The 13,729-nt window shown below is 38.6% G+C and overlaps 1 protein-coding gene across 1 annotated transcript; it reads right to left on the reverse strand.

The window, feature by feature from the left end:
• Positions 1-1,035: 1,035 nt before the first annotated feature.
• Positions 1,036-13,692, reverse strand: LZIC (leucine zipper and CTNNBIP1 domain containing). The gene is given in 8 exon segments (XM_028161005.2): positions 1,036-3,980; positions 3,983-4,021; positions 4,486-4,567; positions 4,750-4,845; positions 6,482-6,580; positions 7,317-7,452; positions 8,763-8,871; positions 13,660-13,692. Coding segments are annotated over 7 exon segments (597 nt in total). The 5' UTR covers positions 8,864-8,871; positions 13,660-13,692; the 3' UTR covers positions 1,036-3,936.
• Positions 13,693-13,729: the final 37 nt, after the last annotated feature.

The following is a 13,729-nucleotide window of genomic DNA, read 5'->3' on the forward strand; positions in this document are numbered from 1 at the left end:
CAGACACAATTAAGATAACTTAGACTCTTACCCCATGTGTTGAAATTATGATTATAAAATAAAAATCAGCCCTGGCGGGTTTAGCTCAATGGATAGAGCATTGGCCTTTGGACTGAAGGGTCCCTGGTTCAATTCCCGTCAAGGGCACATGCCTGAGTTGCGGGCTTGGTCCCCAGTAGGGGGCGTGCAGGAGGCAGCCAATCAATGATTCTCTCTCATCATTGATATTTCTATCTCTCTCTCCCTCTCCCTTCCTCTCTGAAATCAATAAAAATGTATTTTTTAAAAATCACAAGTTCTTGTGGAAAGGCCTAAAAATTCATGGTCATAGTTGCAGTTGCCAGAAGTCAGGTGCAGAGATCTGTGGCTGATGCATAACCTTACAAAGAACCGTACTAGCATTATCTCCCTCTTTTCTAACTCAAAAGAAAATTGGTGGTTCTCCTTGACCACCTTTACAGAAAATAATTTTTTACTAGTTTAGTTATTTTTAACTGTAGTCCACTGTCTGAGGCTGTAAGAAATGTGATCATCTCAGAGGAGAACAAGCGTTAGAAAGCTTCTAACTGGCAGCCTCAAACCTCTCAACTTGCCTAATCCTTTGCTTGCAACAGCATGGACTCCCAATTGTGGACTCTTGGGAACACTGCTGACCCCTTGTGTCTGAGGCCTTTCAGCATTATAGTCTTTCCACTTTGCTATCAGTGTGAGCAGGGAGAGAGGGTTTCAAAAAGAAAGTCAGTTAGGAGGTCAAAAGGCCATATTCTAGGGGAATATCTAGACAGCCATATTTTTAACCTGTGTTTTTGTGACTTAATGAAAATATTAAATGCTAGTTAACCCAGTTTCTAAACCTTTTAACTCCAGGCCAGACAGACTGGGAGCAATTACAACTTGTTCAGGGGTCTGTGGGAATGCTGGCAGTTTTAATTTACATATTAATGCTGGAAAACATTTTCAGAGGCTAAGAAGAGAATTCTTTGGTCCTAATAATGAATAGAATAAGAAGAAAAAAAAAAAAAAGACAGACAGGAAAGTGGTTGAAAAGCTCTAGGCAAAATGGTCTGGGTTTATTTTTTTCTGTAATAATTTCAAACACTCCATCATTCACTGTAATAAGATACCACAGCAATGGTGTATTTGCAGTCTTTTCTTTTGCCTAAGATGACTATTCTTTGGCTGAGTGTCTTCAATAAAAGACTTAACAATCAAAGTTAACAATCCATCTGTCCCAACTCCAACTCCTTCCTGAGAACAACTCATTCTATTTCTTCGTTTCTGCCTCTACCACCCACCTAGAATACTTATCTTACCACTCACAGGATAACACAAAACACTGAAACATAGGAATTGTTTTAAATTACTAGATTTCATTAAACAGCCCAGTTGGACACTTGCTCATTGGAATTTACTTTGCTTCCTCCAGTTCTTTGAAAAAAACAAGAATTCTGTTCATGAAAATATTAGCTTGACCCAAGGATGTAAAAAAGTTAGCTGCCTCAGCTTTAGTTATTGCAGTTTGAGACCTCCCAAGAGGTCTAAAACACTAGAAGATTAAATATAGCAAAATATGAACAGGAAACATAGTTTGCAAGTCATTTAATAACTACAGCTGTACAGAATTCTCAAATTATTTATTTTTCAAATTATTATTCTGAATTAAATATCAAATTTGTGAAACAAAATATATCATATGCCCTTGAAAGAACTGTTAAGTGGTGGATTAACCCCAATGCAAAATTTCTTTCTGTACTAAGGAAGAGAGGGGAACGCACAGTAATCCTGTGTGGTAGGTCCTATTATCCCCACTGAACAGAAGAGGAAAAAGAGGCTCAAAAAGCTGAAGTAACCTATCAAAGATCACATGGCCATGATTGGCAGTGTCTTGCTAGGCACTACAAACTTGACCTCTTTTAAAGGAAGATTAATTTTAAATTGAGTACTAGTTATTACTTACAAAATGAATATATTACTGTGGTTAATGACAAAATATTTCACTGATGTTGGTCATATAGAAAGTTTAAGGGAAACCAAAATTAAGGACCCCGGATTCATCTAAGCCCCTTTTAAATACAAAATATTGCTAATTTTCCTCATCCTACTACTGGAGGGGAAGGGGAAAGCTTGCTAAGGCTTAAAACAATAACACAGCAATGCCATTCCTAGGTACTATATCCAAAAGAACTGAAAACAGGTACTGACACAAGCACTTACACACAAATGTTAATAGCATAATAGCCAATAAGTTGGGGGGAAATGTTCATCAAGAGATAAATGGAAAAACATAATATGGCACCCATGCAAGGGAATGCTTTCCCTGTTAAAAGGAATGACATACTGATGTGGATTACTCTTGAAAATATTACACTAACTGAAAGAAGCCAGACACAAAAGGTCACATGCTGTACGAATGTATGTATACGAAATATCCAGCTTAGGTAAATCCAGAGAGATAAAAAGTAAATTAGTGGTGGCTGCAGGGCTAGGAGGGGACGGGGAGTGTCTAATGAAAATGTTTTGGAACTGAATGGTGGTGGTGATTGTATAATACTGTGAATGGACTAACTGCCACTGAACTGTGCACTTTAAAATGGTGAATGAATTTTATGTTATGTGAATTTCACCTCGGTTAAAACAAAAATACAGAATAATGAAGTAATGATGATTGGCCATAAAGCCCTAGATGAAGAGCAGGTAATTTGCTTTTTCTTGGTTTGTCACAATTTCAATGAGCTTTTGGCCATCATAAACCAATATATGAAAAATTACCCATTAAAAGCTCCAAATAAGGCATTCATGTATCTGAGTTCCCCTATTTTGTCTAGTTGACAGAGCACCTAGTTGAGTTTACAGTTTATATGAGCTTTAAAGATTTTTTAATTTGTATAAAGTGCAAAGAAAAAGAGTATTGAGAAACATATGAAAGACTATAAAATAGCCAGAGCCTAGGAAACAACATACATGCAAGTGGGGAAATCTATATACAGAGATGTAAACACTCAGGAGAGAAACCTGCTTTTCCTCAGAACTTACTTTGTGTTTCTCCAAAAACTGACTAGTAAACAGTAATTTGCAGTCACCACCCAACGGGTTTCAGCAAAGAGGTCACACACAGGGAGGGCCTCTGGCTGCCACTTCCAATTACTCTCCTGGTGAAACAGCACAGGAGGTTAAGTTACTCCAGGAGACTCTCAACAGGGCTGCCATTGTTCCAAGCTCAAAACTCAGAGAAACAATAGACCCTATTCATCAGGAGAGCTTACAGGCTGGGGAATGGTCCCTTAGTGACAACTTTTTGTTAGGACATCGAATTTTTATAAACATGGACTTGTACAAATACATGTTAATTACTTTCAAAGAACAGCATAGGTTGAAAAAAATAAAATTCAATGGACACAAAATGGGGAGTTTGGACCCCCGAGTTTTATCCCCAACTCTCTGATGTGACTTTAAGCAAGTCACTTGCTTTCTGAGCCTCGGTTTCCTTGTTTATTAAATGAAAATGACTTCTAAGATCACTTAGGACTCTAAAATTCTATGAACACTTATGAGGTCTATTAATGTTGTTGCTACACTATTCATTCCAACACAAGTGGGGATAAATTCTGAGCAGAAAAGAATCTCGAGTTCATATCTTTTCATTTACTATCAGCACCTAAAAACAAAGAGCCTTAAAAAAACAAACTATTTTCTATATTCTCTTTAAACAGACAAATCATAATGAATAGGTCTAGTGACCCCTCCATCCCACCAAGTCCAGGATCACTCAAGCAGATTGCCCTACAGAAAGCACAATGGTGAAGGGCATAAACAGAAGCCACAGGTATGTTTCTGTCACCTTTTCTTAGGTTATGAATGCACTTGAAGAATCTCTTGATTTCTTTGCAATGACTCAAAATCCCCAGAAGAAAAATGCCATTTACAACAAGAATGTGATCACTGTCCCAAGCTTCCACACCACGTCATTTTTTTGTTTTTTCAACCTCAAAACTTGCCAAAGCAAGAACTTTGTCTCCAGAGCCTAAGAGAGAGACACATAAATGAAAATGAAAAGGTCATTTCAAATGCATTTATAGTTCCAGGTAAAGAGGCAAAAACTTATCACATACATATTGAAACAGAAATAAAATTCGCTTCCATTATCAGTGCATTCCCCTAAGCTTTCCCCTTGCCATCCCAATTTCCTTCCCCTCCACACAAACAATCAGCTCCAAGGGTCTCTTATTGGTTACAAATGGTAAAAATTTAGTTTACTTTTATATTTACATTTAGATGACAAATATTCTTAAAGCATTAGGCTATATTAATTTAATTACTTAATTATAAAGTATTGGGAAATACATTCAATAAAAGGGATTTATAAAGAACACAATTCTGGTTTTACCTCTAAACTCAATCTGAGAAGGCCATCATGTTATCTCACCTACACTATCTGTCCATCGGACAGTAATCCATGTCCAACTTTCAGAAATACGAGATACTCACCAAGGTCTGTAGACACTTTCTCGAACTGGCTGAGAATAGCACCTGCATTTGCTGATAAGAAGGCCTCATCATCTGCAGTCAGCTAAACAAAACAAAACAAGTCCAGTGGAGTGGGTTCAAACCGTTAACAAGCAGTTCTAGGAACCACTGCTAAGAATGCCTCAGGACCATAAACTAGATCACAGATCAAGAAGTTCTGTACCAAATACTCTACACTTTTTCTTTATGGCTAATGCTATCTTGTATTAAATTAAACACAGGTACCTTCTCTCCAAGTTTCCTGAGAGCTGTTAGTATCTCCACTTTCTGTTGAGTGTACAAGTCTCTTTCCAGCTTTCCAACCATGAGATCTCTATCCATCTACAATGGATGAACACAAAGCATACGGTATCTAAGTTAAAAACATTCTATGCATAAAATACAGCTTTTCAGGTCTACTTCTTTAAAAAATATCCTCTAGCTGAGTGGTTCTCAACCTTTCTAATGCCGCGACCCTTTAATACAGTTCCTCATGTTGTGGTGACCCCCAACCATAAAATTATTTTCGTTGCTACTTCATAACTGTAATTTTGCTACTGTTAATGAATCGTAATGTAAATATCTGTGTTTTCCGATGGTCTTAGGTTCTACAGCGGCGGTTCTCAACCTGTGGGTTGCGACTGCTAGCAGGGTCGCCTAAGACCATCAGAAAACACAGATATTTACATTACGATTCATTAACAGTAGCAAAATTACAGTTATGAAGTAGCAACGAAAATAATTTTATGGTTGGGGGTCACCACAACATGAGGAACTGTATTAAAGGGTCACGGCATTAGAAAGGTTGAGAACCACTGCTCTAGCTGATTAATATTATAAGGAATTATAGAAACAATTCAAGACAAACATGATAAAAATGCTATTACACAGTTCTAATAAATCTTAATGCTAATCATAACCAGTCTTAGTTACAAACTGTTTAGTAGTAGAGTTTAGGGATTAAGAATTATTAAGGCAATCGCTTCCTTTAGAGAGGATCCATCCTCTAAGAACTCATTAAACTGAATGAGGTCATTGGTATCAGGTCTCCTGGAACTTGGGTTAAATATTGCCTTTACCACCAGAAACAGTGATAGTATATACTATACATTGGTACTATTCTGTGTGCTTTATATATATTACATATTACACATAATACGTGCTCTACGTATATTATTTCATTTAATCCTCGTAACAACCATAAGAGGGAGAAACTATTATTATCACCTTTTTTTACAGGTGGGGAAATTGAGGCACAAGAGTTTGAACAAAATAACTTCTCCAAGGTCACATATCTCTATATGGAGCAGGAATACAAATCCAGGCCAGTCTGACCTAAGTCCATACTCTTAACCACCATCCTGCTGAATTAGCAGTGCTTGCGAATAACCATTAATGCCTTAATTCCATTCAAGTTTATAAACAGACTTCTTCAAGCATCAGGTTTATAAAGACATTGGAAATTCTTAGGTGAGAAAGGCCACACACACACAAAGCAATGCTAATGAATTCTAGATGGGATTTCAACTCAGAGCTCCAGAAGTAAGTAGTAAAACCTCACCGGCAGAGTTCAAGTAGAAGTGGTCAGTAGCAATTTAAACTGCCACTTGCTGTTTAACCTCCTATATTCAAAATCAACAATAACTGCTCAAAGGACTAATTTTGACCAATTTTTAAAAAATGGACTTTTTTTTAGAGCAGCTTTAGGTTCACAGTAAATTGAGTGAAAGGAACTGAGATTTCCCATATACCTCTTGCCCCCACTCATGCATAGCCTCTCCATTACAAACATCTCCCACCAGAGTGGGACATCAGTTTCAATTGATAAACCTACACTGAAACAGTTTACATTAGGGTTCACTCTTGGTGTTGTACATTCTCAACTGACCAATTTTTAAACTTCAGAATAACATGAGCAAATTGTTGGGCTAAGAAAAATAATACACATAGCAATGGGATCAATTTAAAGAAACTTTACCTCTGCTAACCTTGTCCGAAGCTGACCTGGTTGTTTCTTTGCAAACAATCTGATGACCTCTGGGGTTTTAAAGGCCTGGCTGATAGCTGCTTGGATAGCCTAGAAATACAAGGTGAAAACTAACCAAAATATTCCAATGAATCAGATGTTGCAATTGATTGATGGGTCTTCAATTATCAAATACTGTTACAATTTTAGTTTCCATTTGCTATTTCTGTGCATGTCACTGGAGTCAAGTATATCCTATATAATAAAAGCCTAATACTAGTATGCTAAGTGTCCAGTCGTCCATTCAACCAAAGTGTAATATGCTAATGATATGCTAAGGTCGCTCAACCGCTCCAGGGGGCAAACGCTCCAACTGGTAGGTTAGCTTGCTGCTGGAGTCCGGCTGATTAGCACTGAGGGAGATGGACCGAACACACCCTGGAGCCCTCCTGCGGTCCCTCCCAGGCTGGCCAATCTCCTGCGTCTCTCCCCAGCCCTGATCATGCACTGGTGGGGTCCCTTGGCCTGGCCTGTGCCCTCTCGCAATCTGAGACCGCTTGGGGGATGTCAGACTGCCGGTTTTGGCCCTATCCCCACAGGCCAGGCCAAGGGACCCCACCGGTGCACGAATCTGTGCAGTGGGCCTCTAGTAACTAAATAAAGATCTGGAACCATATGCTGTTTTATCCACAAGTGGACACTCACCTAGAAGTTAAACCTAAAAACAGGATAAATTTTCTATCTTAAATATACCAAAAAAAAAAAAAAAGAAAGAAGAAAGAAAGAAAGAAAGAAAGAAAGAAAGAAAGAAATGACCTGTGTCATCTAGGTAAGTAATTATGCTTACCAGTTGCATTCCACTTAGTTCATCTACCAAAGTCATATTTCCAGACATAATTTTCTTCAGTGAATCATTAAATTCACTTAGTTGCTCCAGCGTTTCCTTTTTGGTTTCTTCATATTCATCTGCATCAAGTTCCTCTCTGAAGTACAGTGAATATAATATATAAAATACAGGATTCCAAGTGAAAACAGCAATGTTAGTATTTGTACACTAAGACTTCAGATACATATATTTACAAAAAATATCTTGGGAAAAAAGGCTAAAAGGAAATATCAAAATACTAACGATAGGTGTATTCAGATATTAAAAATCTGGGCATTTTGCTGCAATGTGGTTAACTAAACATTTTTCTTTTATCAAAATGAGGCACACTTAAAAAAAAGAAAAAGAAAATGAGGCACACTTAAACCACATAATAACTTTTTTAAAAATATATATATTTTATTGATTTTTTACAGAGAGGAAGGGAGAGGGATAGAGAGTTAGAAACATTGATGAGAGAGAAACATCAATCAGCTGCCTCCTGCACACCCCCCACTGAGGATGTGTCCACAACCAAGGTACATACCCCTGACCGGAATCGAACCTGGGACCCTTCAGTCCGCGGGCCGACGCTCTATCCACTGAGCCAAACCAGTTAGGGCAATAACTTCCTTTTAAGCAGTCTATAAATCAATGGTATAAACTTGGGCAAGATAGTTAACATAGCAAAGCCTCACTTTCTGTATCTCTAAACTGAAGATAATAATAGTGCCCTCCTTATAGGGTTGCTAGGAACATTAAATGAAATATGGAAAGTGCTTGGCATGTAATAGGTACTAGGTGTTATTATCATTAATGGTAGGTAAAATTTTGTGCACCTTGAAATACAACAGGAATGCAGTACTTGCCATTTGAGTAAGAGGCTATTTTTATGCATCAGTCAAACAAAGCATTTATTAAACATTTACTACAAATAACAACAGTTACTATTTATGGAGCACCTACTCCATCCAAGCATTTTGTTGGCTCCTTCATTTGTAATATTTACCATGGCTGAAGAGTCTTGGTCTTTTAAGTAGTCAAGGCTAAAAATACACCAGAAGTTCAAGTAGAACCTTCTCAGCTTGATACCAAGCAGGGCTATTTTATTGTTTTAGCACCCTATTAGGGTTATTTTAAATACTGAAGACAAGGTAGGTGTTATTATTTCCACTTCACATATATGGAAATGGAAACTTAAGTATCTTGCCCAAGTCCACACTTGCTTTGTAATTAGATGGAAGACTTTCACATCCCAGCCTTTATGACCCAAAGCCTATCTGGACTGGATTTCTCCTCCAGTCAAAGCACTGTGAAGAACACTACAGAAGTGAAAATCGCACAAGGGCCTGAACTCATGGAGTTTGTCATCGTGCTGCAGAAAAAAGCCATTTTTACAGCATTAACAGCATACAATTATTCTATTACCTGCATTCCTCCAGATCTTGTAATTGCTGCATTAGTCTATCCAACTGTTCTTCTAAATTCTGCTTTAATTTGCTTGTCTCTGTCTTTCCTCTGGAAGCCATTTTAATCTCTAAATAGAACAATAAACCCACATACAGAATATAGTTGGTTATCTAAAATGATTCAACATACCAGAAAAATTTTAAATAGGCTATACTCTTTCTGAGTTATAGGTGTTGGAAAGATAGTTGTGCAAAGAAAATCTCAATTTATATATAAAAGTTTAAACTCATCCCCCAAAAAATGCCTGGCAGTTTTCTTTCTTTTTTTCTGTGTTTTAATTTTAAATATTTTTTTAAAATTATTTTATTTTAGAGAAAGAGGAAGAGAGGGGGAGAGACAGAAACATCGATGCAAAGGAGAAACATCTATCAGTGGCCTCCTGCATGCTCCCTACCAGGGATGGAGCCAGCAACCAGAGCATGTGCCCTGATCCCTGACAGGGAATTGAACTGGCAACCCTTTGGTGCACGGGATGGTGCCCAACCAACTGAGCCACACTGGCCAGGGCCTGGCAATCTTCCTAACTGACTTGATGAATTAATTAGAAGTCTTCACTAGTGGGTCTATCTTACCTTAAACAAATTTGATAGATGAAATTACAGATTTATAAAGAAATAGATCAGGTGTGAACACAGATTCATTAAAATATTCTTTTTCATTCTTAGTATGTTCCAGGACTTAGAACATCCCTAGGCCCTAGCTGGTTTGGCTCAGTGGATGAAGCATCAGACTGCGAACTGAAGGGTCCCAGGTTCAATTCCCGTCAAGGGCACATGCCCAGGTTGCAGGCTCGATCCCTAGTAGGGGTGTGTGGGAGGCAGCTGGTCAATGATTCTCTCATCTTTGATGTTTCTCTCTCTCTCTCCCTCTCTCTTCCTTTCTGAAATCAATAAAAATATATATTTTTTGAAAAAAGAACACTCCTGGTATTAGCTTGCTGGTCATATGTGTATTTACCTAATATCATGTGGACATGAACAACTTTTGATATGAATTTCTTCTTTGAAAATGTGCCCATTTTTCTACTGGATTGTATTTCCCTTACTGATTTATATAAGATGGATATGAAAACTGTGTTGCAATTATGTTGCAATTATTATCTCTTGTCTCTTGACTTTAAATTCTACTTATGATGTTTTTATCATAATAATTACTTTTAATGGTCAAATATATCTTCTCCTTAAGTCTTCTTAGTCTGTTCCCCATGAAAGCAGGCCCTAACTATCTCAAGATTTAAAAATATATATTTTCTATTATAAAACTTTTATATATGTATTTATAACACTTAGCTCTTTAAGCCATCTACATTTTTTGTTAATGCTGTGAAGTTAGGGGTCTTTTATTTTCTTTCAAATGGATAGTCAATTGCCCAAACACTGTTTACTAGTCAGTATTAATTTATGCCACCTTTAATGTACTCAATAGTAGCTCAATAGTTTTTGTTTCATTGATAATATTCTGGTCCTAAGGCATTGCCTTTCTATTTTAATTTTTATAGCTTTAGAGCTGATCTATAATGATAACTGGTAAGAAGTGGGTTTTATTATCGTGGGTTTCTTCCCCCCAATAACTCTTGGTTATTCGTGTGCATTTCCTCTTTTAGATATGTATTTCCAGAAGAAATTTAAATGAATTTAAAATCAATCTGTCAAGTTTCCTTAAAAATTAAATTGAGCCCTAACTGGTTTGGCTGAATGGGTGGAGTGTCAGCTTGCAGACTGAAGGGTCCCAGGTTCGATTCCAGTCAAAGGCATATATCTCAGTTACAGGCTCAATCCCCATGCGGGAGGCAACCAATCAATGTGTCTCACATTGATGTTTCTCTCTCTCTGTCTCTCCCCCTCCACTCTCTCTAAAGATCAATGGGAAAAATATCCTCAGGTGAGGATAAACAATAAATAAATAAATTCAATTGACATTTTGACAGGGCTTACATTTAAATTAGACACTAATGTAGAGAAAACTCATATCCTTGAAATTTGCATCTTCCTATCAAGCAATATCTCTGTATTTTATTTAGACTTTCTTTTATAATTTTTAAAAAGAAAGTATTTTTTTCACAAAGGCCTTGAACATTGGCTATTCTTAGATATTTTGTATTTTTTGTTAATATTGGGACTAAAGTCTTCATTATTATAATTTCTGATTATTGCTAGTGTAGAGAAGAGCTACTGATTTTGGTGTTGATATTGTATGTATCTAATATTTATAGCATTTAAGTTTTTCTGTTAATTAAATTAAACTTAAACTTACATTCCTTTCAGGAAACACATATTGCCTAGTATTAGATATAAACCATTAATCGAAACATAAACCCTAGGGTAACATATTAAAACATTTAAAATTTTCCTACACATAATCATTATCAGACGATTTTGATATGTGAACTTCAATGAAGAGAATGCCTTACATCATATTCAAAGTAGAATTTAATCAGCGAAAATCTTCTCTTACTGCCTGCCATTATCTCTTAAAATTAGTTTAAATAATCTACAATCATTAATAACATGTAAATGAGTACAGCCAGAAGTGTAATTTATGATAGCTATACCTCATGTAAAACTTCTCCCGGAAATACATATTTAAATTTTATTTTAAATCTGTTGTATTTTCCAGTAAAATTCAAGGCAAACCTGAGATAAAACCAAAAGTGTCTTTTCAGGATTAATTTCCTATAGTCTAACCACGCTGGACTGCTTGCTATTTCAGAACATGCTATGAACTTTCTTTTATTTTTTAAAATATATTTTTATTGACTTCAGAGAGGAAGTAAGAGGGAGAGATAGAAACATCAATAATGAGAATCATTGGTTGCCTCCTATACGCCCCCTACTGGGGATTGAGCCTGCAATCCAGGCATGTGCCCTTCAGTTCGCAGGCTGACACTCTATCCACTGAGCCAAACCAGCTAGGGCTATGCTATGAACTTTCATCCTTCTCTTGGGAGCCTGAATTTTTTTCTACCTGACAAACCCAGGTCTTTCAGTCTTAAGGGTCTAGCTCAAGTTCCACCTCCTCCATTATAATGCCTTCCTTGGTTACCCCCACTCACTAGGTTGTGAGTTATTTGAGAGTAGGGATTTTGCTTTCTCTTTATAAACCAGCATCTAGCACAACACTAGACACACAGAAAGTACTGGATAAATAATTGGCAAATTAATAATGAAAAGAGATTGCTTCTGCTACAGCATTCCACTTTTTTTTTTTTTTTGGTTGTTGGTTTTTGTTGTTGTTAATCCTCACCTGGGATTTTCCCCATTGCTTTTCAGAGAGTGGAAGGGAGGGAGGGGGAGAGAGAGAGAGACATCAACATGAGAGAGACACATCAACTGGTTGCCTCCCACAGGTGCCCCCACTGGAGGGCATGGAGCGAACTGGCTACCCAGGTATGTGCTCTTGACCCAGAATCGAAACTGTGACCCTTCCATACGCAGCCTATGCTATAACCACATAGTCACACTGGCCAGGGCTGCATTCCACATCTTATTCTCTATTTACCACTTATTTCTTCCTTGAATTATATGAGTTCATTATAGCATGTTTTCTGTGTCTTCCTCCTCCAACTGTAAAAGTTCTGAAAGCAGAAAATTAGTCTGATTCCGCTTAGCCTCGATATTCAATAACTGGATGAAGTGTATAAAGGCACAACATATTTTAGGGAGGTAAAGCTATTCTAAATAAATTTCAGGGAAGATGGAGAAACTTTAAAAGCCTTAACCTGGCGCTACATTGAGATTTATCCCAGAAAGATTAACTCGCTGGCACCATCTAGTATTCAATTAAGGTGGTGCATCTTTTACCAAAACGGCAGAAATGGTTCTCAAAAGCTAATCTGGAGAGGAAACTACTCATTCATACTCACTTGTCTCTTTTTAAAAAAAAAACAAAACAAAAACTTTTTTATTGTTTTAGAGAGGAAGAGAGAGGGAGAGAGAGATAGAAACATCAATGATGAGAGAGAATCGTTGGTTGGCTGCCTCCTGCATGCCCCTTACTAGGGATCTAGCCGCAACCCAGGCATGTGTCCTGACCTGGAATGGAACTGTGACCTCCTGGTTCAAAGGTTCTCGTTCAACCACTGAGCCACGCCCACCGGGCTCACCTGCCTCTTATTACTCTGACCTCTGCACAGTGCTGACAGGTCTCAAATTGCGTAAACCTCCAACTCTTGAAGTTCCAGTGTCATAAGCTTGAGGAAAGTGAAACTGTTCATCAGAACTACAAGAAGCTCAACGTGCAAACAAACCACCGTGGGGTGGAGCTGGCTGGGGAAAGAAAAACCATTAACAAGTAGTTTTTATTCACTAAACATAATCTTGGCCTAAAGCAGCCAGATAGCTTCCACTGGAGCAGCCTGCAATTGAAACACACCCCTCTCTCTAGGAAGACATCAAGGGGGCCTCGTTGGGGGGTGGGGGAGGAGGGCAGCCTTTCTGAGATGTTTCCTGGTGAGGGTGTTACTGAGGAAAACCCCGCACGCGGACTCGCCTTGAGGGAAGCTGTCAAATCCAGAAAGGCACAGAAAAGGAAGGGCGGAGAGCACAACCTTTTCCCGTTTCCCGGCCGGAAGTGAGCTGCGTTTGGACCTCAACCTTCAGGACGCTGTCAGGGAGCAGCCCCGGCCACGGCCCCAAATCCTATCTCCACGGGGGAACTTGAAGCTCCCGCACTCGGGTCCTGCGGCGGCCGGGCTCGACTAGGCCCCGGTTGCCACCAGAGGTCGCCGGGAACCTAACACCCCGAAACTTTTCAGCCCTCCCCGACCAGAACCCGAACAACCTCTTCAGGATTTCGGGGTCCCCTCTCCGCCTCAGTCCCCCGGTCCTCAGAGTTAAGAGCCAGGGGCCCCGCCTACCTGGTAGTCCTGGGCTGGCGGACGCGCGCTGGGGGAGCACTTCCGCCAGACGTACGCACTTCCGGCCTCC

This window comes from Eptesicus fuscus, chromosome 9 (assembly GCF_027574615.1).
Source record: "Eptesicus fuscus isolate TK198812 chromosome 9, DD_ASM_mEF_20220401, whole genome shotgun sequence".
NCBI classification, from domain to species: Eukaryota; Metazoa; Chordata; class Mammalia; order Chiroptera; family Vespertilionidae; genus Eptesicus; species Eptesicus fuscus.